The sequence below is a fragment of the Mugil cephalus genome, chromosome 13 (assembly GCF_022458985.1).
Source record: "Mugil cephalus isolate CIBA_MC_2020 chromosome 13, CIBA_Mcephalus_1.1, whole genome shotgun sequence".
Classification (NCBI taxonomy): domain Eukaryota; kingdom Metazoa; phylum Chordata; class Actinopteri; order Mugiliformes; family Mugilidae; genus Mugil; species Mugil cephalus.
Genome location: NC_061782.1, coordinates 10,023,576 through 10,046,915, shown reverse-complemented (window position 1 = coordinate 10,046,915; position 23,340 = coordinate 10,023,576). Strand labels below are relative to the sequence as shown.

The following is a 23,340-nucleotide window of genomic DNA, read 5'->3' as shown; positions in this document are numbered from 1 at the left end:
TTGCTGCGTTTCCATTCGTCCTAGAAATGTGCAAAACCTAGATATCGCTAAAAAAAAATGGCAATGGAATCGCCTACATTTCAGAAATACTCAAATATTGCAAAAACTCATGAGGTCTTCTTTTGCTCAGACATATCGATATAAAAGTGTATTGCAAACACCTTTCAATGGAAATGCGTACAAAGCGCAATTGTACTTGTCATTGTAATTTCAGACATTTGGCTTTTATTTTGAGAACAACTGCAATGCAAATGCAGCCGCTGCTGTTCAGGTTTTGATTTGTTTCAATTTCTCTCCAAAACCAGAGCATATGCAGATGCGGGACCTTCTGTTCGACACTCTGAGCAACCAGCTGGAGGTGAGGCAGATTTTGCGAACGGCACAGACCCGGATGCAAACTCTGAGAAATCAGTGGAATCCTGCAGTGGAGATGAGGATTCAAAGGACGACGGTGGGGACGGGAAAAAGAAGAAGCCACGCTCCGGATTCCGTGACCGCAAGGTAATCAATAAACAATAGACATTCGGCCATTCGGTCCTTCTCTTTCATTCATTCATCTCCAGAATGGTGTTTCGAAATCCTCGTAGTCAATGTCCAATATGCGAATGCTAGGATGTTCTGAGACAGACACATTTACGGAGAAGGACAGAGGTAATCAGCATGCAGTTCTGGTGTCATAAACAATGGAAATGTGCCACTTCTGTGATTTTTATTGCTGTTAATTAGACCGCAGAATACAATAGACAAACTGAAGAGGAAAAGGGACTCTGGTAGCATCCCAAATAAACACTGCCTGTAGCTCAGTGTATTGGGAAGACAAAAGGGGAAGGACTTTCAACAACAGAAGTTCATTGTGAGTTCAGAGTTTTACAGTACTTGCAGGGAAAGTGCTTAATCATGAAACTTGCTTTTCTTTAGAATTGCATATTTTTGTGTTTGTGTTTTCCAGTATATTTTAAAGGTGATAAGAACCTTCTGCCTAGTATCGACTCAAAAGCAAAATTATGCTGTAGATAATGGGTCCGTTAAATTCAGCACTTTCACTTCCTTAGTTACAAAACTGTTTCTCACTTTGGTGTCAGGTGTTTTTTTTTGTTGTTGTTGTTTTTTAACAAATTTCAGAGAAAAATAGCTGGTTTAACTTGAATTTCACTTCCCCAGTTGTGTATGTGCATTTTTGTAGAGGAGATAGAGATAAAAGATATATAAAAAAAAAAACAAAAAAAAACAAACCTGAATCTCTGTCTGCGGCCGATGCTGAGATCAGTAGGCTGTAAATCTAGATGAAAGCCAGACGGTGCGTCTCAGGCTTTCCGTCAGTCAGCTTCTCTGGCGTTTCCACACAGCAGTCCTATAACCTTCCAGTCACACATGGATGGCCGCCTCTGCTGGGGATATGCTTCTAGGGATTTCCCCAAAGGGTCTGCTAAAAGGAGGAACAAACGCTGATGCATGGAATCGTAGTTGCACGTTGGAGTCTGTGTAGCTCCCTCACACACACTTTCTTCTGTTAACTTCACAATAGCTTCAAAGAGTTAAAGCTGCAAATGTGTTTGTCCACAGGGAGTTGTTCAGTGTCCCGTAAAATCACCTTTGTGGGATCCAGCTGAACACATCTTCTAAACGCACAGTGCTCCGTCAGTTTCTCAGCTGTGCCCCATCTGCTTGAAATATTCTGCTGAAGTTCAGATTGCATTGTCAAAACGAACATCGGCTTGGCTAATGTGTTTAACAGAGCTGAAGGAATTCGTTTTGAATTTACCAAAATCAGCACGACACTCAGTATCGCTATGTGTCATAACTCTGCCTTCTACCAAGCCTGTCGCTCAGAATTGCTCGACTTTGTTTCCTGATTTGAGTATGTGGTTGTTGAGTCAAGAGAGTAATATACGTTCTGGTCGCCTGACGGCTTTCTTGCTGCCACCTGTTTTGTTACTGTGGACACCCCCTTCACTTCCTGTACACTCTCTTAATACTCCTGCAGGGTTATATGCACCTATCAGCCACAGCGTTAAAACAAAGTAAGGAACCTTGCAGTAACAGTGCAATGTTCTGTTAGGAAACACTTGGCCCAGGCATTCATGTAGATTTGATCTAAAATGTGTACCATTGCAGTGACTCACACACACACGAAAACAGTTTAGAACTAGAAAAACATGAACGACAGCACAAGGTGTTGACATGGCCTCCCAAACTGATCAAATATCTGTGGGATAGACTGAAAAAAAAGAACATACCTGAGCCACAAAGGCCCCTCCTCTCAACAAATAGGGCACAGAGGCCCACACTAACAACATCCTGCCCAGACACCACAGGGCGCCCTCAGAAGCCCCATTCTCTGATGAGTCACAACTGTTTGGGCATCAAAAGAGGAACCAACACAGTTTGTAGGAAGGTGGTTACTTGTTCTTTCAAAGTATTTGTGTCATTGTGTGTGGGTGTGGCTCGAGTGGTTGAGCAGGTTGTCCACTAATGATAAGGTAGCTGGTTCAGTCCCAAGCCATTTAAAGTCTAGTTGAAGTCTTCTTAGGGCAGTACATGAACCCCAAATTTCCCCCATTGGCAGGCAAGCACCCGACATGCGACAGCGAATAATAATAAAAAAATGTAAAGTAGAAAAGTGCTATTTGTGCAGACCATTTACCATTCATTATTCTCCCTGTGTGGGTGGCAGGTGATGGAGTACGAGAACAGGATAAGGGCCTACTCCACTCCAGACAAGATATTCCGCTACTTCGCGACGCTGAAGGTCATCGGCGAGCATGGAGACGCCGAGGTTTACATGACGCCCCAGGACTTCATACGCTCCATCACACCGAATGAGAAGCAGCCTGAGAGTGAGTTCCCTTCCATTTCCTTCCGCCGCCTTCTCATGTACCCACAGGCATGCTCCAAATATTATCAGGGATTTTACACCCTTTTTTATCCAATCGAGCCTGGCACTGCAGATTAAAGCAAGCGTGCGTCTGATCTTGCTCCTCATCTTGAGTTTAAGCCTGATACACGGCATTGAGATTTCGCGTATGCGACGGTACATACTGTACATGTAGGTTGTTTATGGGGAAAACTATCCAGGGTAAGATGTTTCCAGTTAGAATTCCTGAGATCGTATCATAGATCAAACTACTGGTTGTGCATTACCCAGTAAATTCCTCCCCTCTGGATGGAGCACAGAGACGTTTAACGTACGCTTGGCAGTCCCGGACTTAATGGCAGCTAATTGCGTAGGGATACCAGTGACTATCGCGTATTAGGGGGTGGGCTGACGGGGATGTTGGATCACGCTGAGCTGAAGGATTCACAACACAGCAGTTGGTGTATCAATTAACGCGTTCAAACCAGCGCACATCTTAGGTGTCACACATGGAGCCAGTGCGAGTTATTTGATCTCCAGCCACAGGAGGGTTGTGAATCCAGGGATCTTAACTTAGTAGACACATGTTTTATCATCAGCTTTGTTGCATAATTATTCAACAAGTCCAAGTCTCTGTTTGGTTTGTGTGGTATTACATCAGATCAGACCAGTAAAGGAGTCACACTTGCGGTTAACACTTAACAAGGACTTATCTGGGCCTGCTGCCTCTCACGCTGACCTCAGCACTTCCATCTGTCAGTCATGTTCACGACTCTGTTGGTCTGCTATTCTTAGACGCCGTGTCTTTACTTCCCATGTCGTGTATTCCCGGCTCTTCCTCCCTTCACCTTGCCTTCGGCTCTCTGAAAACTGGACTTGAAGTAACGATGAGCTGTTGATTAAAAGAGAAGGTTCCACGAAGCAGATGAAAAGGTCAAGAAACACCGCACTCCGCCCAAGTCGGCCTAACCGACAGGCTCCCAGATCAATTATGGCAGGCTGGCAGTCGCTGATGACAAACTGATGCATTAGTCTGGTTTTATTGTTTTGATGCTCGGCAGATTTTCTGGGCTATAGGTGATGAATTACCCAGAGCACTTGATAAATGTCTTACGTGATCGTTTCCACCACCCTTGGATGGGGCCTTGAGGTAAAGAGACAGGATGAATTGAACGCTGTGCCCCAATTCGAAAAGTGAAACCTCAGGAGGGCACGGTCATAATGAAATACCCAAATCTGACAGGCTGGTCTGACATAGAACAATACTAATGGTGCTTCCAAGTGTTCCTCATCATTGTATATAATGGAGCAGGTACCCTTTGCTACATACCTAACCCCTTATCTCCGACCCCCCCACGTCTATCTGCCGTGCTGTCTAAATAAAATAGAGTGAAATGTACATGACTAGGATGTTGCCCTTTAACATTGGTCATATTCAACCCTTTAGTTGCAAATTTGAGTTAATGGCGATATTAGACCTCTGGTTAAATCAATAGACGCTGATAGACTATTTGCAGAAATAGATATGGCTCGGTGTCTGCGATGCTTCATACCAAACTATCAAATTTTTCATTTTCTCTTTTTTTTTTATGAATAATGTCTTACTCATTTTTCAAGACATATTTGATTAAATTCATAAAAAGCGATGAAACTCAAATTTCACATCATCCTTGCAGGGAGCAGAATTGCATTTACGACTATATAGTCACACATTTGTATGGAGATACAGACATGAAATATATTATCAGTGTATCACAGGCTTAAGCGCCATGTGCTTCACTAAAGTGATTTTTTTATTGTGGTACAGTGAGATTGATTTTCAATTTACGTAATCACCTAGACATAACAAGTTTAAACTGAACATAAATATAAAAAACCGTGGACCTTGGTTTGTGGATCTATAAAATAAGCGTAAGAACTGTGTCATAACTGATAATAATGGGAGTCTGAATGCGGAAGATTGTTTATTTTAAACAACAGCCTGAATGGAAATAGGTTGTTAATGACCCTTATTAATCTCAAGCGCATGTCATTGATTACCAGAGGTTCTGTAATGACACTGAGTAAATGTAAATGCTCTGTTTCATGCTAGACATAAATCTCCTCTGTGTTGTGTGGAACTAGTTTCCATGATATTTAGTTTGTTACTTGTATATTTATGTTCTAATCGGCATATCTGTGTTTATTCCCCTCTCTCTTTCAGATCTAGGCCTGGATCAGTTCATTGTGAAGCGCTACGATGGAAAGGTAAGAAGGGAGCGTGTCGGTTGTAAAGAGGTTAGACAATCAACTTAGGCATCGTTAAGGTCAGCAGCAGGATGGACTGTAATTTTGTTTTAGTTTAATGTCTGCTTCATAAATACACTTTAAAATAACTGCCATGCAATTTTGTAAATGCACTGTGTTCTAATAATATATTATTAGAGTTTATTTCTTCTCCCAACGCACAGCTTTCCAGTCAACCGGGGGGCTTTATTCCCTAAAATGACCAATTTGAAAAACGGCTCCAAGAACGAGCTCCTCCAAAAAAAATAAAAAGAACTAATTTTCTCACCCACTTCAATTCCCCTATTGTTCTGTCTGGCCAAGCAGATACATTTGTTTTCATATTCCGAGTCTGCTCTCACAATGGAGGTATGTATCTAAAAACACTGTAAAATATTTTTGGAAAAACTGAGAAATTGTGCCCTAGTATAGACTTTAGTAGGAAGTAACTACAAGTAAACTCAATATTCAGGAAAAATGCTCAAATTAATACTTTAATGCTTTTTAGTGAAGTTATAGGAAGGACTTCATTTTCATACATAAAAATAAAGCAAATGACTTCTGCTCTTGATAATTTATCATTTTGTGACTTTGGGTGCATGAAATATGCACGGACAGAGAATTAATTAAAAGAATTTACCAAGTATGGGCTGATTTTAGTGTAATAGTATGAAATGAAATAAAAGTTAAACATGTTACCGCAGAAGAAAAAACAATTCGGATAAACTCACAGGTTAAATTGTGTAAAAGGCTCCATCAACACATGTTAGTCTGTGCGTACATGTAAATTCATCAATAATAATAATGATAATAATCTATGTATAAAGTGCTTTACATCAAAGTGCTGTACAAGTTGAATACGAAACACAAAGCAAAAAAAAAAGGTAGTAATAAAATGAAATAGATTTACACCATATTAGTGAACAACGTATCTTTAAGTCAGGGCATCAGTTTATTATTATTTATGAAATTTAAAGGATTCAACAGAGCTTTAAAAGATTTAAAGGAGTCTTAAAAGATGATATTTTACCTTTTTTCTGAATCTCAGAAGTGAAAATGTTATATAACAGCATAATGAAATATTTCTGTTAGTGCAGTAAAAAAGAAAAATCAAAGAACAGCTGCCTCTAATTTACCTATCTGACTGGAATGGCATTTAAGGAAATGGATAAATAGTGTTATGTATGAAGAGAAACAACAGCTGAGAGACACAGAAATAACTTTGCTGTAAAATACGCAGCAGTACTCTCACATTGAGTAAAGGACTCAGTATACTTCATTTTTCTTAATTCTTAATTATATATATTTGTCTACTTCTGAACCATCAGCTCATCAGAATGACTTGAATGAAATCATGTTAAATTATTTAAAACCTAGCTCTTTAACAGACTACCTCCTGATTTAAGAGGAACTGTAATATGTATAAAGTGGTCGTCCACAGTTTGAGTTTTAATTATCACATGCCTCTGCTCACAAAAATAGAATGAATAACTATAAATCGCTAGTGTCATATTTTTCTTTTAATAAATGATTTCCTTCATATTGATCGTGACCATTACTGCCTTCTCATATATATTCCAGTGAGCATCTGTCTCACCCAATAGCCAGGCATTATTTCACTTCCCGCAAATTATCAGTGTGATGATGGTGGTGTCTAACCTATTTTGAAAAATCATCAGTCCCCGCGGCTGGTGCGAGTCTGTAGCTCATCTCCTTAGTGCAGTCAGGTGAACCACATCAAGTCAGTGCAGCTAAAAGGAGACGGGAGCCCGGCTCTTTGTAATAAGTTTCTTCATTTTCTTCTTCTTCAGCTCCCTTTGCACTTCACTTTAAACGAGCCTTGTGTTTTGGTGATGGTTTCGCCAGAACTTTCACTCACAGATATTTCAAAGTGCATTAAGTGAAAGACACAAGTTTTATCAAAAGTAAATGGGCTATTCTGTGGCAGCCCGAAATCAAAATGGAGCACTCTCCATTCATGGCCCATATCTGCTTATGTAAATGTCGTCCCTATCTCTGGGCGCCGTGCTTCTTTTTATTTGCCAGGCAAATCTCTGGACACTGCTTTTTCTCTGATACTCTATTTAGCTTTGGTTCTCCTTTGAGATTTTGTCTTTCACAGCCAGAGTGGCCAGCGAGCTGCCCTCCCTTCCTGGCTCTGCACACACCCTTTTTTTTTTTTTTTTTTCACCCAGAAACACGTGCCTCTGCCTCATTGGTTTAATGGGCACCTCTAGCTAGTTGGACGAGAAAAAGACCACCAGTGTTTCCTGCCAAGAAGCAATGAAATCTAGTTCACACGAAGCTGTGAAAAAAGAAAAAAAAAAAAAATGCAGTAAATTAGACCTAGATGAAATGGCGGCTGCGTGCATAGTGGTGCAATCTCTGTAGTGTGTAAATCATGAAGTTGAAAGAGGGTGTGGTGAAGTACAAAGGGAGCCTTTCAGCTGGGGGGTTGGGTAATACCGTGAAAAAACGGAGTCATCGGCAGTGAGGAGTGCAGCATTACGTGAGAATCTAATGAGAGCTCTTTAAGAAGACCCCCGTGTCTCATATTTCCCATGGTTCAGTTTAAAAATAGCCGAGCCAACTAATGTGTCATATATACGTTTGGCCACAGTTGATTTGAATAATGTGTAGGCATTGTAAACCTGTCACTGCATCCACCTCTCTGTCCTCCCCTGCTGACACTAATGTGTTCAAACATTACACGTCTTAAATAGTTGTTTAACATCTGTTGTTCATATTGACTCAACCTGTTTGTTTTTTTTTCCTGACGTGGAAACACCGTCTAACTTACGAGTCTTAAAATGGACTTGCTTGTGTTTGCCCCACAAATTGTGACATCGCACCTTCCATTTTTACTTCACCGTGATTTTTTTTTTTTTTACCCCCTCCTACCCCTAATCATGTGGGCATGCTCTCAGCTGCCGTGATCTTATGTTCATGTGACCTGACATTGCCATTGTTAACTGTTGATTATTCTCTCGTGCTCTTATCGACCATCCTCCCATTTACATAACAAGTAATCCCTCCATTTTCTCTTTCTCCCCTTCCTCGTGAATAACCATCAACCTCGACTCCCCATCTCCCAACGCCCCCCCGCTTTTTCTCGTCTTCTGATCCCCATTCTCCACCCACAAAACTCCCCCTCCCTCCTCTCCCCCTCCTCCCCTTCCTCCTCCTCCTCCTCCTCCTCCTCCTCTTCTTCTTCTTCTGTCTCCCTCCTCGTTATGCCCCTCCCTCTCTGCAGGACTTCTGGCAGGTATGGGGTGTGTGCCGAGAAGCATGTGTGCACCTGAATGAAAAAACTGCACTTTGTAGTCACTACCTACCTACTCCCTCCTTGTCCTCTTCTCCCTCTGATGTCTTTCTAATTTTTCTATCTTTGTACTATTTACTCTTTCACTCCTCTGTAGTGATATGGAGGGCGTACCTATACAAAGTTGTTAGTTCAGGGGAACGGCCAAATAAGAAGCCTTTTCTGTATTTACCACATCTCAGCTTCAGCAAGTGTGCGTGAGTCTTACGTTGCGATTAGTACGGATACAACGGCAGCAGCCAAACTGCGAATTCATATATTTATGTTTTCAAATAACAAGTCACTGGACACTGCTAGTAAATTATTGAATTTACGTCACTCTTTTAACCTCTTGTAGGTTTGTGTACACAACCAGAAGGGTGAAGTCGACGCAGTGGTGGGTCGACGTAGAATAATGCTCCACCACTGAGTTCACTGTATAATAATAAGCAGATTTTTACCGTGGTCACATAAAGTTATCCTTACCGATTGGCAAGTATCAACTTTAACTACAAGCGCACAAGCAGGCGATAGGTCTGTTTCATTGTTGTTCCTGTGAATGCATATGTGCCTGTGTTTAAGTGGCCGTGGTATAAGCACAGCAATACACTCCCAAGATGTTGTCGTACGCCTTTTCCACCTGTTGCCACGGTGTTCTCCACCTCTGCCGTGCCGGTTAATTTCAGGACACTGAAGCTGCTTACATCATAAATGTGTGTGGATTTGTTCGTTAGCTGCGCCATAGTTTTTCATCTCCACAATGTTTATTTCCCCCAAACGGCACTGGACAAACCTATACACATTTATGTTAATTTGTGTAGGTAAATGAGCCCAAGCAGCTTAATCTGCTAAATGATTCGACCTGTAAGCAGGTCTAAATGCCTCAGTCAGTCACGATAATGTGAAGATAAGTGCAGCAAAGGGCAGGTAACAGCCTGTTGACTTCAGAAATATGAGGAGTGTCCTGAACTGAAGTGGGCACACGCCCCGCCGTGTGTACACTTATCTCAAATATGCAAACATTGTTATTGGACATTGTATTAGAGGCTTTCCCAATGCCCTTTATATATTGTCTTTGAGACAGCTGTGCGCCGTGCCTCCCCTGCTGAATTATTAAAAGTAAAGCCTCAATAAAGATTATTGTCATTATAACGCTGCTGCACTGCTACATAGTTTACGCTATACAAGTCAGCTCCCCCAAAGTAAAGTTCACATACGCTAAAAAATTTATGGAGATTGTGTAGTCTTGCAAAGCTGAGATGCAAAGAGCACCAAAATGAGTAATTTCTATTGGTCACAGTCAAATTCCAGCTCTTCTGTTCCCCTGCACTCCCTCTGTCTTGCTTTACAAACATACAATGTCTCCTCATTTTTTCATTTCTCCTCAGAAATTTCAGATACAGCTTTCCATTTGCTTTGGCGCTCTAGCCTTTTTCCCCAGCATGCACTGCTCTTTTGCCTGCGTCTCAAAGACAACTAGCTGGTGGTGGCGCCCCCTCTCTGCGCATGGTGGCATCACAGGGTGGTTTTGGACCCAAAAAAAAAAAAAAAAAAAAAAATGGCTCCGTTAGCTATTCTCAAGGCTGTATTGATGTGCTTGATAGCCTTCACAAATCCATCCTCTGGATCGTCCAGATGTCAGTGCTGCATGATTTTTTGTAGAGCATGGTTTACTCAAGGCAGGACTTGGTCTGTACATGGAAAATGTATTGAAACTGTTCCCTACATGCTGTGTCTTATGTGTGACCTGCTGCTGACTGGAAGGTGACGCCTGTCACTCAGGGCGATTGTGGAGGAGGCTGCTCCAATGGAAACAAGCGACTTGTCACACCAACTGTTGTCATGTTCACCCCTTTCTGATTTCACAGGAAGCTCCTCGGAGTCGCTGTTTGGACGGTCACTTTTCATGTTGTCTTCCGACTGTGTCCATTTTGATGTTTGTTAACGCTGCACATAAGCACACACACAGACATCAAACCACTACAAATCACTCTCTCTCTCTTTCTTTTTCTTTCTCTTTACTATCTGAGGTTGGGTTGTCTGCAGCCCTGGTCAGCTAATGCAGTTCACCCTCTTTTTATGAGACAGCTGCTTTTCCTAAGGGAACTAAATTTGTTGATTGAGTGTTCCACACAAGACTCATTATTCTGAATGTGCTGCCAACATAATTATGAGTTACTAACCGTACACCTGCTTGCAGTCACACCTGGGACTTGGAGGGGGAGAGCTAATAACTTAATGTTCTCCTCACCCACACACACCCACACACTCACACACCCACTCACACACACACTCACACACACACTCACACACACAACACTGCTCTGATGGCCGCGGACATGTATCTCTGTCTATGTACACAGGACCATGTTGTGTATGTGGCTTCCTTTGGGGTTTGATATTGAACTGTGCCCTGACTGTCAGCACTTTCAGTGCCGAGCTCAGACTTGGGTTCGACTTAACCCTCAACCAAGTCATCGTGAATTCCCTTTCCCCCTGAAACTCATGTCTTTTATTGTACCTGCCAAAGTGACAGTAACCCCAGAGCTGCCGCATCGGCACATAGGACACAAAGGACACAAAGGTACTAATTCATTTTTAATGCATTTGTAGTCCGCCCTCCCCCTCTCTTTCACTCATTCTGCGCTGTCTGTCACCCTCATTTTCTTATCAGTATCCCTGCTTCAGTAGATACAGTTCTATTGAAACTCACCTGTGCAAAACGAGAGAGGTTACTCTGGGACAGGCATCATTCAAGTGCATACACACACACACACACACACACACACACACACACACACACACACACACACACACACACACACACACACACCCTTCACCTTCAGAGGCAGATCACAGCCCTTACCCATAAATTCATCTCTTTGCTGTGACACTCAGATGAGACAGTATCTTCGAGAAGCCATTGTATCATTGGCGTGATAATATTGTAAAATCTGATTGCAGACTTAGTGGCCGATGTCCTGTTCTTTCATCATTTCACTGGTATTAGGACGTGTGCAGGGACAGTGTTGGAGAGGGTCACAGATCTTATCAATAGCAAGACACTGCTGTGTTATTAAAGACGGCTCAATCTTCAGGTGCCTTAAGCCAGGTGCCTCCCAGTCATCGTATAACCGAAAAGATTCGATTGAAGCTCGCAGAATGATACATAGGTGTGTTATTGCAATCGCTTAGTCACTTCGGCTGCCGCCTGTTTTCTTTTATTATGACATGATTATGTTGGAAATGCGAGACTTCTCAGCACAGCTGTGATTTAATTGAACCCATCAAAACAACAGAGCCATGTGGCTGATTGGAACATGTAAAACGTGTCATATTGTGAATATTTGTGTCTGGAATTTAGAGGAAGCTAACAAGTGGAGATCATTTATTAAATCTTTGGTCATGAGTTGAGTCAGTGAGATTAAACTAAATTGCTACAAGCAAGCATTTTTTGTATATATATATATATATATACACACCATCTCAGGAACTTCTTATGCAGGCTAAGTTTTTAACTTAGTGCTTCTATGTGCTTACAAAGTGCTTCTTCTTCTCCTTCATGTTAAAAGAGCCGAAAGAGATTCAGCTTGTGCATGCTGCCCTCTGGCTACGCTTCACTTGGATGGGTCTCATTTGATGGTTTCTTGAAACTAGGCTGTTTGAAATTTGGCCGGAGGAGTTATTAGGCTGCTCTCCGGCCTAATGCATCGGAGAGTTGAGCCCCGACCAAACCTTTAACCTCGTTTGAGTGGCACGCCGCCGGCACAGCCCAGCCGGCAGCGGCTCTGTCAACACTTCGTTTCTGCCTCAGCTCACAGGCCAGTTGGGCCGTCATCTGCACACAGCCGGTGGACGCGCTGCCACAGAGCTGACACGCGAAGACATGTATGAACGCGTGATCAGGCTCGGACTAGAGCTCATAAAAAAAAAAGTAAATCCTGCTCACAGTCGCTACACTCAGACACCCCACAAAGCTGATGACACTGATCAACAGATAAATGAAGTGTTTGCTGTTAATTAACTTGAGTGCCGCAGCCATTACGTTTATTGTCATTTAAAGAGTAGCGCTTTGGGGAAAATCTACAGTGAGGGTTAAATAACAATCCTTTTAGCGATTGACGCAGCGAAGCTTACAGGCATGATGCAGGTTGCTAAATCAAAACGGATGAAAGGCTACATTGGACATATATTTCTGTATTGTTGAATTACTTGTTAAGCTAGTATTGTGTTAAGGTTGAGGCTGAGGTTTTTACCGGTGACATAAAGACAGACGATGAAGGGATGATCTTCCTCCCTACTGAACCACAGTCATTGATATCCACGCCGTCTTATCTTAAGGGAGTGCATGGTGTTGCATCATGTTTGTCGGTGAGATGCACAGTATAATAGTACACCGTGTATGTGAGAGAGGAAGACAGCCGTACTGTCAGCAGGGATGTTTTTGGATGTCGGGTAGTGGATCATAAAACAAAGAGTTACGTTCTCTCCCGACTGGAACACACACTACATCATAGCAGATGAAAAGCTGTATTTTTAAAGTGCGGTTGCACTTTGTTAGATCTCATTTGTTTCAAATGACATTGCCATTTGATTCTCCTCCTCGGTTAATGCATCTGGATTCGTTTTCCTTCAATGCCATGTCGGCTTTTCTGTGGGTCTGTCTTTGTCCTTGACTCAGGGCACTGAAAGAAATGCGGGTTATTATCCCTAATGTGCTCTGTGCCTCCGTTGTGATCATTATAATGAGGCCCAGTGTGTTTATGTCTCTTGTGTGTAGCTGTCTGTGTGTGTGGGGGGGCGTGAGCCCGTGTTTGCCCACTGAAATACACACTCGTGTGTGTCATTTCTGTCTTTGCCCGCTGGCGTTGGGACTCACCTCACACCCAAAGGGTTTCTCTGCGTGCGCTCGACCAAGGGTTCAGCACCAACCTCCCTCACCCCTCTCACTTTCACCTTTTCCTCGTTCATCCTTCTATACGCTCTCACACCTATACACATGCAAGCGTTTTTTATCTGGTTTTTCTTTCCACCGATAGCACCGCTCCAAAAATAACCTTTTTTCCCCCCCCTCCACCTCTCTGAGCTCCTCCTCTCACCCCCACTCCCTTCTCCTCTTATACTGTCTGTTAATGCAGATACCATCAATGATAAATGTCACAGTGGAAACCGCTGTTCGAGTGCTATCTATCTATGCATCACTGAATTTTTAGAGCCAAATTGGGAATAGTGATACATTTTACGAGCTTAAAGCAGCCATTATAGTGTCCTCAGCTTATGAGGAGGGAGTTGGTTCATGGGGAATTTAAATGAATTGTTATGCTATGGAAGGGGTGCCACCAAAGTTTTTTGTTCATGTATGTTTAGTGAGGATATGGGAGTAGCTTTCATTTGCAGTGCACTCGTCCCACAGCTCTAGCAATATTGCTTAAGAACGACTGAAGGAGGAGACATGTACTAGGTGTAAATGATCTTCGTAACCTTGTTAGGGGAGCTGCCAAAGTCAGTTCATTTAATTTGATATTAACAGCGTAGTAAATCACAGCCTTTTCCTAATTCCCTCTCATTTTGGCAGGCATTGTTGTTCATGCATGCAAATTGTAATTGCAGACTTTTCGATACCGCGAGACATAATTGAATTCTTAATTTTGAGTGGCATCCCCCCCAAATTATCTTGTTTGGAGCAAGATGGTTTCTGTGTGTGTGTTTGTTTGTTTGTTTGTATGTATGTGCTGCGCGCCGCACTGCGAATGCACACGTGTGTCTTTTGTCATTCAAGGCCCTGCTAAAAGGCAGCAGAGGCTACGATGTTCTCTAACAGTTGTTTCTCCTCCCTCCTCCTCCTCTGAAATGGACCTCTTTACAGACGGAGGTAACTCCACATGGGCACAGCGCTGCCCGGTCGTCACCTCCCCTCTCCTCCCCTCCCCTCCCCTCCTTCTTTAGGCATGCTCTGTCCCTCTGTTTTGGTGGAGAGTCCTACTACTCGGACGCTGTCTTTCAAGTCTCTATTGCTGAGTGTGTAGTGTGCATGTGATTAAGTTACGCTTTCATGCAATGCTGTAAATATACACATGATCACAGAGAAAAACAAAACGGCCATCGTTAACTGAGTGAGTGTGAGAGAGCGGGAGAGAGAGCTAATGTCACTTTGTTTTTTAATGATTAAAACACTGGGTCGTGTTACAGATGTGGTTAATCAATAGTGTGTGTGTTTGTGCTCCAGTCTCTCGTGATGTTTTCCTTCTCTTTATGTCTGTTTCGCACCGTGAGTACAGCCTCTGGTGGATAATGTGTTTTGTACTCAAACTGACCACAGACTAATTGTTCCTCACTGCCATCCTCACCTGCCTGTACGGCTTCATGTGTATGCAGCACTTGCATGACTCTTATAGTGTTAACCTGTCTATAAATAGCGTCGTCATCCTTTTGCATTGTCACCGTTTGGTGTGCGAGTGTGCGGAAGACGAGTATGTGTATATTTTGTGTTTGAAGTGAGCGTCAGTCTCTGATTGAGCTTCATCTTCAGACACGCACATACTTTCTTGTGTACACACGCACACACGACATCACACCTGGTTGTAGAGGGCATCAGGTGTGTGCTGAATAATGAGAAGGGTTTTTAATATAACTTTTTTTCCCCCTCCTCTTTGTGTCCTGATTGGAATGAGCAGAAGATTGCCCAGGAAAGGGAGAGGTTTGCAGATGAGGACAGCATATTTTACACACTGGGAGAATGTGGCCTTATCTCCTTCTCTGACTACATCTTCCTCACCACTGTGCTGTCCAGTAAGTACTTCATCCAGCTATGAGCACTGCCTAGAAATGAAATTGCCCATATGGTCTTCACATTCAATCAAATATCCGTTAGACCAGGAGTCTTTTCCAGGCCAAGGACCCTCAAACTGATGGAGAGATTAAGTAGGGACCCCTTACCTACTATATGTGTTCTATATTAAACTCATTTTGCCCTCAATATTAAGCTATTCCAATAGGTTCAAATAATCTTTCTTTGTGTCAAACATGTGCAACACTAGGTTGACCATGCAACTGCTGTAAATATACCTGACATAAAGGTATATAAAATATAAAATATTAGAATATAGACAACATTGCAGCGTGCATCTAGGTTTCACCTGGGGACTGAATAGGACCTATCTCGGGGAACCTGTCAGAGTCAGCATGTAATATGCTGCCTCGTGATTGACTCAGCAGCGATAGAGGCGTAGCTTACTGTGCACAGGTTGGCTTAGATTGACTGAACAAGTGTGGCGCTTTGTGTGAAACGGTGAGCTGTTTAGACAGCTGTTGTATCACCGAATGAGCGAAGTGTTGACTGAAAGATAACGTCTTCTGCCTCCACTTATCCCTTCACTAAAATATGTTAGATTCATGTTAATGTGTATTTAAAGAAATTTAAATTTGTGGGGGAAATTTAAAAAAAATAAATAAATGAAAAATGTCTAATCAACCAAAGTTGATTTGCGACTCCCCCTGCAGTACCTCTGCGGACCCCCTGTTAAAAGTCTATGCTTTAGACGGTTTAGATCTCTTATGTGTGTTCTCTGCTTTCTTACTCCACCATTTAAGGCAGTTAAGCCCTTCAAGCCAGCTTCTTTGTTGTGTTTGTTTTAGCTGCATCGAGCACTGATCTCATTTGATGGCAGGTACAAAGGAGTAGATTGCACATAAATGCACATCCGCTCTGGCTGTGTCAAAGCGCATCGTAAGGAAAATGACGCTCGGCTCCATCCTCTCCAGCAACTACTAAACTTTTATCCCCAGCTTAGCTAGATCGTTTATTATAATCCATCCACACGGAGAAAGTCTCAGGGGAAATTTTCAAGGACAATGTTTTTAAGCGGAACATGCCTTATGCTTATCTATTTAACATTACCTCAGAAACACAACAGCCAAGATGTGTTGGTTTTATGCCCCGTAGCAATAAATATTTACCACCTCTAAGAGGTCTTTGCTGAGATTAATATGAATTGTTTGATGTAAGGAGTTGGGTGTTTGAAGCAGTAATGGCTTATACTTATTTATGGTTATGTAATTAATATCTTGGTGTAATAAAGGCAAACAAAGGACAAATATGAATGTGACGGGTCAGAGTCTCTCTGAAATGGGAAGTCTTGTCGCGTGCTCTCTATCAGCAGTGGTGAGTACCCACTAAACCCGCAATTGAGTGACTTGGTTTGGCTGTGATGGCACTTTGCAGTAGCTGAAGGAGCGGCTGCATGCTTGCACCAGATACCTCAGACCTTATCAGGTCTTTTTAGAGTCCACGCCTCAGCTGCTCGGAGCAGTTGTCTTGGCATATGAGGGCCTTGTCTCATTGGTGTGTAGCATTTACATAAATAATCCCATTTAAATTGAGTGATTTTCTATCTAGATGCTATTAATTAAGCAAACACATGTTTATTTATTAAGTGAAAATGTACCAGAAACCCTAATATATAAATGAGTGTGTAATTTGTAAGTGCTGATATGTGTATGGACGGAGGGGTTGCATCACAAAAACAAACTGTACTGACCTAGGTCCTGTTTTTATCTAAAGTAAGCAGTTGCTGTCGTCTGTGTTTAGCAAAGGATTTTCAGAAAGTGTAAAGAGACAGTAGAAAAATGTGTATTCAAATCTGACTGATGCCAGTGTTGTACTCCAGATTAGCTTAAAAAAAGACGCACTGCACAGTCTGTGCTAGCAGCCTCACTGTTCGCTTTGTGCTTTGATCCTTATAAGGTCTTATGGTCATTTTCCCTGTTTGAGGCCTTAATCTCCACCCCAGTAAAGTGAAGATTGAAAATGCTTCACAGTCGATGTGTAACGGCTGAGTCAGTATTGAACTTTTAAACTGTTGTCTGGGTCGATCTAGCGTTACTGTTGTTTTTTTGTATTGTGATGAATTGATTTGCCAATGTGTCTCTTTTTTTGTGTGTGTGTTTGCGTGCTGTGGTATTCAGCTCCCCAGAGGAACTTCGAGATTGCTTTCAAGATGTTTGATTTGAACGGGGACGGGGAGGTGGACCTGGAGGAGTTCGAACAGGTCAGACAGCACAACCCACGTGCAGCAGACACACACACAGTCCTACACAAAATCAGCATTTTAAAGGAGACAGAAGCTCAAAAGAGCCAACCCACGTGTTTGGATTGTGTTTTAATATTCGTATTAGCTTCTCATTGTATCGCAGTAACCAGTAAGATATATTGACGGGAGGTTAAACATGTGTGACATTGTGTTTATCATTTACAGTCACACATGAGCTGTATTATTCAAAAAGTGGATTTAAATCTTACACAGAAAATATATCTTTAATACTCTGTGAATACACATACATGAAGAAATGCCTGATGTACATAATAAACATAACAGATAATAGATTATTAGAACATAAAAATGGTACTTAAGATTAAAGTTTATATCTTTTATCTTATAAAATCTTTTTATATATTCTATCTTTTCTATCTATAGGTCCAAAGCATCATTCGTTCCCAGACCAGTATGGGCATGCGACACCGTGACCGCTCCACCACAGGAAACACCCTGAAGACCGCCGGCTGCAGCTCCGCTCTCACCACCTACTTCTTTGGAGAAGACCTAAAGGGGAAACTCACCATTGGCAGCTTCCTGGAGTTTCAGAGGAAACTTCAGCACGACGTGCTCAAACTAGAGGTAATGTATGAACATGTGGAGGATTTTAATGTAATATATGTAGGATTGGGCACAGGTTCGCCTCCCGCTCTGTTTACGGCTGTGGTACCCTGAACAATCCCCAATTTTCTCCCCAATTCGCGGCCTATCTGAGGCTGCAGCCCACTGCTCCAGCTGTACATGTTACTATGTGAACAAATGGATGAATCAAATGCAGAAAGAGAATTTCCCCATGAGGGATCAATAAAGGAATAATTATTATTATTATTATTATTAAAAATGTTTTAGTCGAGGGAGAATCAACGGAGCAGCGACATGTGAGTGTTTCCTATTAAACAAATGAAAAGGACGCCTGGTGGTGACAAATACCCCATGTGGATTGAATGTCAGAACTGGTCAGTGTCATTCTTCCAAAGCTTTTGATTGTTAAATATAAAATGCATCCTCCGTCTCCTCAGAGTGACACGATGCCCCTAAACTAATCATAATCCGATCAGAGTTGTAGAGCATGTGGTTATGCTGTTAATTAGCGTGGGCAGTGCCTACACTCGATCATAATGCGCTGCATTATCTGAAGCTCCAAGAATAGCCCTCTGATCTGAGCATCTCCCAGAAACAAAGCTCTGTCTGTCAAGTCTTAATGATGCCACGGTGTTCAGAGAGTGAAATCAAAACAGCACAGATAACAGTGACATCTTTTTAATGCAGATAATCATAGTCTTGAAGATTTCTTTCTTTAACTGCTGAGGATGCAGCTCACACTGGGCTCTATTTCCCCATCTGTAACCAGAGTTTATGCAGGATCCTTCACCTACTGAATATTCCTTTTTGTACGTACCTGCCCTATAGTCTAAGTTGATAAATTTGCCGTCTGGGAGGAAATATACTGTCAGTTTTTGACCTTTATTTCCATTCCACATAAGCCAAGACTCGGATCTACCTTCATTTATGGTATTTTGAACCCAAAAAAAGGCTGAGTGGATATGCCTTGATAGGTGCATAAACAGTCATATTACCCCTGAAATTTCCGTGTCAGGTTTATCTTGGGTTAGTCACGCGCTGTCTGTCAAGTGCGTCAAACTAACCTTTAGAGAGGTTGGCGCATTCAGAGAGGGGAGAGAGGTGTGAGCCTTGAGGCTGTCAAAATACCTCCCAACGTAAATCCACTATATTGACCTGACACAGCCGAAGCCTACTGTTGTTAAGCCTTCCTCCAGTGGACATAGTAAAAAAAGAAAATGCGCATGCAGATTTAATGTCACCGATGCCAGCACCAAGCATGATTCAACTTGAAGCCTGACACCAGTATTTACTGTTTCCTATCTCCCCACACTCTCCCTCTCATATTAATTTGTTTGTTCCACTGCAAAGCCGTCAATCTCTGTCTCTCTCTCTCTCCCTGTCTATTCTCTCCCCCTCCAGTTCGAGAGGAACGATCCTGTGGACGGCAGAATCACCGAGAGACAGTTCGGGGGTATGCTGCTGGCCTACAGCGGCGTCCAGTCCCGTAAACTCACTCAGATGCAGAGGGGCTTGAAGAAAATGTTTAAGGATGCACAGGTAGATATATCAGTGCGTTTATATTCGCGCCTGAATGGAAGTATGAGATAAGCGGTCGGTGTGGCTGCGTGGCGCTAGATGAGCCGGTGAGAATGTTTCAGCTACCTGGCCGACATGGGAGGAAGGGTGACAGACAAGCGTGCGCTCGAGGGAAAAGGGGGATTGTGCTTAGACGCTGTGAGCGTTTGTAAAAGACAGAATGACGGATAATAACTCACTGAGAGTGGCCAGCACATTCATTGCCTGATGTTATCCACCTGACCGACACTTACTTTCTTCCATCACCGCTATCTCTGTTTTGGCGATGGCCAAACACGGAGAAGCCACAGCTCAGCGGAAACACTTTAGTCAGTCCTTCTTCCTTCCCCCCTTCGGTTCCAGCCTTTGTTCTTCCCCCTCATTTGTTCTCCCATCAGTCAGGAAGAATAGTTTAATTTTTAAAAGTTTATAAGTTTTTACCTTCTCTCCACGCCGCCAAGAGCAGCCGCACTGATGTCAGCGTTAAAGTGGCTCCGCTGGGACACACTAAAATTGTTGGAAAATGTAAAAAAGATTCGAGATGTGAAGTCGGCTTCAGCAGATGCATATTAGTCTCCTCTTTGAAACACTAGTTTCGTGCTAAATCCGCCCGATCAGTCAAATGAGCGAAGTTACGCCCGTATATGTGATATCCCCTGAGGTGTTGCGGATCAATATGTCCCATTTCATTTTTTTTAAATTTAAAGATTGCGGCTGTCATGGAGCGATTTGTTATTAGACATTAAAGCATCGCTGACGCCAGGCAGGGCAGCGATAAGATATGTTTGATAGTTAAATACGGCATTTAGCAAAGTAAAGAAAGGGAAAGCAGGGAAGAGGTTGTTCCTGCCAGTCATGAGAAATAGACGAGGCTGGATGCTGCCAGAGTTGTGTCTCTCTTAGGAACGAAACTGCAGTATCATCACTCACCGTCTTTCCCACTCTCACCCGTTTACCTGCTCTTCTCCTGCCTCCGTGTTGTCTTAACCTGTAATGTAATTGAGAAAAGAGTTATTCACCGCCCGAGACCAGCTGCTCTCTTTTCTTTGCGAATAAAACCGCACACGGTGTGACAGCTGTGGGAGCTGTGTGTTTGTATATGCGTGTGTGTTTTAGACCGTCTGTTCCCCTGTCCGTCCGTCGTCCGCTGTTCATCCATGTGTGTCCAAAGCTTCTGCCCGCTTCCTCTCGTCATTTGTGTCTCACTGCTGTCCTGCCCCCCTAAAATCCAATTGTGCAGTCGCAGTTCTTGTCGTGACAATATTTGTGTTATTTTTCACCGGACTCCAAAGCTCTAATGGCCCTGGTAAAACTACAGGAATGATTTGTTCCTGATATTTCACAGATTGTGTTTTTTTTTTTGTTTTTTTTCACCCTGTCGTTTCGTCCCCCCCCCCCCCCATCTTATGCAGGGCATTACATTCGAGGAGGTGGAGAACTTCTTTACTTTCCTGAAGAACGTGAATGACGTGGACACAGCGCTGAGTTTCTACCACATGGCTGGAGCCTCGATAGATAAAGGTACACCCACAGTCGCCCTTTTCCTTTGACATTCTCTCCATCTCCTTAATTACTCCCCTTTGGACTTAACTGTTGTCGCTCCCATCCTCTGCCTCTCAGAGCCGTTAGCGCTCAGCCAGCCAGATCTGCTTCCCACATCTTTTTTTTTTTTATGCCTGGCTTTGCTCCCAATCCTAGCGCAGCCATTTATCATCTGTTTGTCCATCCATCCATTCATTCAGCTTCCACTCCCGCCCTCAGGCCCGCAGAATCGTGCATATTTAAATCACGAACCACTTATGCACACATGACGGGTCACTTCCTACCAACGGTGCAGCCTACTGATGCCCGCTGACACGCGGCAGAGCCGTCGCCGTTAGGGCTGGACTGACCCGACATTAAATGGTTTCTCCTACCCTCTTAAGTACCCGGGAAGGTGTGTTTTATCAGAAGGCTGTAATGGTGCGTGGGTCAGGGATTTTTAACGTCCGCTCCCACTGTGAGAGCTGATGTGCACCAGCCACTGAGCACAAATGTGCGTTAATGGTCAAAACCCCTGTCTTTTCCAATTATCTTAGTTTTCTTCTACACTGTCTTTTAATTACTGTGTAAAAACGTGGAGTAATGACGAGTAGTAAATATTCTCACAATACACTGTGAGCGGGGTCATTTGCAGTTACATTACCTCAAACGATGTAGCGGATGAGCGCGATGCAGTTAGTGCAGCTCAGTCTTCAGTCACATCACCTGCCTCAGAGCAGCTAAATGATTGTGAAGGGTGGATGTTCGCTTCATACTTCAGTAATGCAGATTATTAATAGCTGCACCCTCTGCTGCACGTGTGTGAGGGAGACCGAAAGAGATGGTGGACTAGCTCGGCCCTGCTTATTGCACGTAGCGCGTGCCCGTATGTTATTTTTATCTTAATCGGAATGACGTACACCGATCAGCCACAACATTATGACGGGAGAAGGGAATGACGCTGAGCATCTTGGGACAGTTCAGTGTTCTGCTGGGAAACTTTTGGACCTGGCTTTCGTTCATGTGGATGTTACTTAGACCAGACCAGGCACCCCCACCACATAGCAACGACACTCCTTAATGGCAGCAGCCATACCAATACAAGTACAACATTATAACGTTGATTTCCAAAGTAAGACTGGTATTAAAATTGTAATCCTCCCCAGTTCAGACCCGGCTGATATGGTGTCACCTAAGGTTGCCAGGGTAACAGCAACACGCTACAGCGGGCGTTAATTGCAACAATTTCATCAGAAATACAACACCGTGTTCACCGTGTTAGTAATTGGCATTTTTCCGTTGCGCCATACGAACCCGTGTCTGTATTTTGCCTCGCAATAATGGGACACATTAGAGAGTTTGTTACCGGGGGGTCAAAACGGGCTGGTTACTCCTTGTTTACAGCGTAAAATGACATAAACAGGGTTTAACAGACCTTCGTGTGCTGAGACTTCACATATAACAGAGAGTCGGCTGGTTGTGCTGCTGGAAAAAAAAAAAACGGTTTTACAATTTCTCAAGAAGACTAACCGCGTAGTCTGAAATCAGTCATTATATTACTCGCATTTCTTTTAACTGCCCCGACACTTGTTATTACTGAATTCATCCATCAGATCGTAACAATGAAAGTCAGTTTAATGTGAGAGCAGACCTGTAGCTTTTCCAAGAAGCCAATTGTTTGATGAATCCAAGCTTCCATCACTTACCGCCTTGATTCATTGCTTCGGTGGGCCTCCATATGTTTGCTGTGTGCACATCTATTAGCTCTTATTCAGTGATGAAGCAGCTGCTGCTGCTGCATTGAGGGAGTGGAGGGTCTGGTAAGAGGTGCGCTTCGTTTCAGCTGCGTGTCAACGCGGTAACGAGTCATGTACGTGTGCCAGGCGTGCGTCTGCAAATTATCCACGTCCACACAAACCCCTCCTTTCAGGCCTTCAGGAGCTCTGTTATAGTTTTTCTTTCTTATTTTTTCATCTCGCTCTCACGTCTGATGGTTTCACGCCCTTTTAGTGCAGTCTCTCGTGTGTGGGTGTTTAATCTGGAGCTTCACACGGTCTTTCTTAAAGGTAGAAAAGGGGGCATTGTTGGTGGTTAGATTGGGCTCACTCGCAGGGAGGATTTTGTCAGATGTGATTTAGTTCATCTCAGTTTTAGTTCAAAAATAGAAA

General features: G+C 43.0%; 1 protein-coding gene across 4 annotated transcripts in view; it reads left to right on the top strand.

Annotated features, from left to right (window-relative positions):
- micu1 (mitochondrial calcium uptake 1) overlaps positions 1–23,340 on the top strand; it is a 30,656-nt gene that overhangs the window by 5,870 nt on the left and 1,446 nt on the right. The window contains exons 3-12 of one of the 4 annotated variants that reach the window (XM_047602562.1): positions 306–501; positions 2,675–2,837; positions 5,058–5,101; positions 8,373–8,384; positions 14,287–14,292; positions 15,095–15,209; positions 17,385–17,467; positions 17,894–18,094; positions 19,496–19,633; positions 21,064–21,172. In XM_047602562.1, the coding sequence (XP_047458518.1) occupies positions 306–501; positions 2,675–2,837; positions 5,058–5,101; positions 8,373–8,384; positions 14,287–14,292; positions 15,095–15,209; positions 17,385–17,467; positions 17,894–18,094; positions 19,496–19,633; positions 21,064–21,172 (1,067 nt within the window). The remainder of the gene's footprint in view (positions 1–305; positions 502–2,674; positions 2,838–5,057; positions 5,102–8,372; positions 8,385–14,286; positions 14,293–15,094; positions 15,210–17,384; positions 17,468–17,893; positions 18,095–19,495; positions 19,634–21,063; positions 21,173–23,340) is intronic. The other 3 variants (XM_047602564.1, XM_047602563.1, XM_047602565.1) reach the window with 3 other exon arrangements.